At 44.4% G+C, this 1,595-nt stretch overlaps 1 protein-coding gene across 1 annotated transcript in view; it reads left to right on the top strand.

Annotated features, from left to right (window-relative positions):
• The window catches only part of mtm (myotubularin), a gene marked incomplete at both ends in the record, with an annotated part of 2,995 nt that extends 1,400 nt beyond the window's left edge, over positions 1-1,595 (top strand). Inside the window, 1 exon segment of the mRNA XM_011306129.1 lies at positions 313-1,595. Coding sequence (XP_011304431.1) covers positions 313-1,595 — 1,283 coding nt within the window.

The following is a 1,595-nucleotide window of genomic DNA, read 5'->3' as shown; positions in this document are numbered from 1 at the left end:
ATATTTTTTATTCCACTCATGCGTACTCAGGAGTGCTGGGAGAAAGCTTCAAACTCCAAAAGCTTCTCCACCAGCTCAACGTCCACCGACAATAATATCGTATCTGCCCTCGAAGCAAAGAAAGATTTTAATGGAAAAATCAGTCCGGTAACATATCCCTTGATTTATTCTTGTGTCATATATTTTTTGCAATGAAATTAGTCCCTTGATTAATTAAAATCCCTTCAAGAAAAGGTAGAGAACGAATGGACTCATGTAGAGTATCTGGATTTTTTTTCTTGGATTCTATAATTTTGATTTTCTTCTTTTTAGAATTTATCAGGAACCGACGCAGGTCCTCCTCTTCTCAATGGCGAGCGTCGACAGGGAGTAGCTCGTGATGTCACCTACTTATGCCCATACTCTGGACCAGCACGTGGTGTTCTCAGTGTTACTAATTTTAAACTCCACTTTCGCAGCATCGACAGAGAGACTTCGTACGTAATTGAAGTGCCTCTGGGTGTTGTCAGTAGAATTGAAAAAGTGGGTGGTGCCACGAGCCGAGGGGAGAACTCCTATGGTATCGAGGTATTCTGCAAGGACATGAGAAATCTTCGGTTCGCTCACAAGCAGGAGAATCACTCCAGGCGAGATGTCTTCGAGAAATTGCAGCAGTATTCCTTCCCACTCGCCCACAAACTCCCACTTTTTGCCTTTGAGTACTTTGAAACATTTCCAGAAAATGGCTGGACTGTCTATGAACCCATCGCTGAACTCAAACGCATGGGAGTCAACAATGACATGTGGAAAATATCAAAAATCAATGATACCTACAGTCTCTGTGATAGTTACCCAGCGATTTGGGCAGTGCCAGCAGCAGCAACAGATGAGGATCTTCAGGCCTCTGCGTTATTCAGGAGTCGTGGAAGACTACCAGTTCTATCCTGGATTCATCCTGAGAGTCAAGCAACAATAACACGTTGTGCTCAGCCCCTGGTTGGTGTAAGTGGCAAACGTAGTCGTGAGGATGAACGATATGTTCAGCTGATAATGGATGCCAATGCTCAGAGTCATAAATTATTTATTATGGATGCGAGACCAATGACCAACGCTATCGCCAACATAGCCAAGGGCGGTGGCTACGAGGATGAAGATACTTATCAAAATGCTGAATTAGTTTTTCTGGATATTCCTAATATACACGTGATGAGGGAGAGTCTTCGAAAATTGAAGGAACTCTGTTTTCCAACGATCAACGAAGCCAGATGGCTGTCAGGACTCGAGTCTACAGTCTGGTTGAAACATATTAAATGCATTCTTGCTGGAGCTGTGAGGATAGTGGATAAAGTGGAGAATCACAAGACCTCGGTGTTAGTTCACTGCTCTGATGGATGGGACAGGACTGTTCAGCTCACTGCTTTGGCGATGCTCATGCTCGATCCTTACTACAGGACAATCAGAGGATTTGAGGTGCTCATCGAGAAGGAGTGGCTCAGCTTTGGCCACAAGTTTGAGCAGAGAATCGGTCATGGGGATGAGCATCACAGCGATGCTGATCGTTCACCTGTTTTTCTACAGTTTATCGACTGCGTCTGGCAAATTAGCCAGCAATTCCC

Source organism: Fopius arisanus, unplaced genomic scaffold (assembly GCF_000806365.1).
Source record: "Fopius arisanus strain USDA-PBARC FA_bdor unplaced genomic scaffold, ASM80636v1 scaffold00046, whole genome shotgun sequence".
Taxonomy (NCBI): Eukaryota; Metazoa; Arthropoda; class Insecta; order Hymenoptera; family Braconidae; genus Fopius; species Fopius arisanus.
This window is presented reverse-complemented; position numbering and strand designations above follow the sequence as displayed.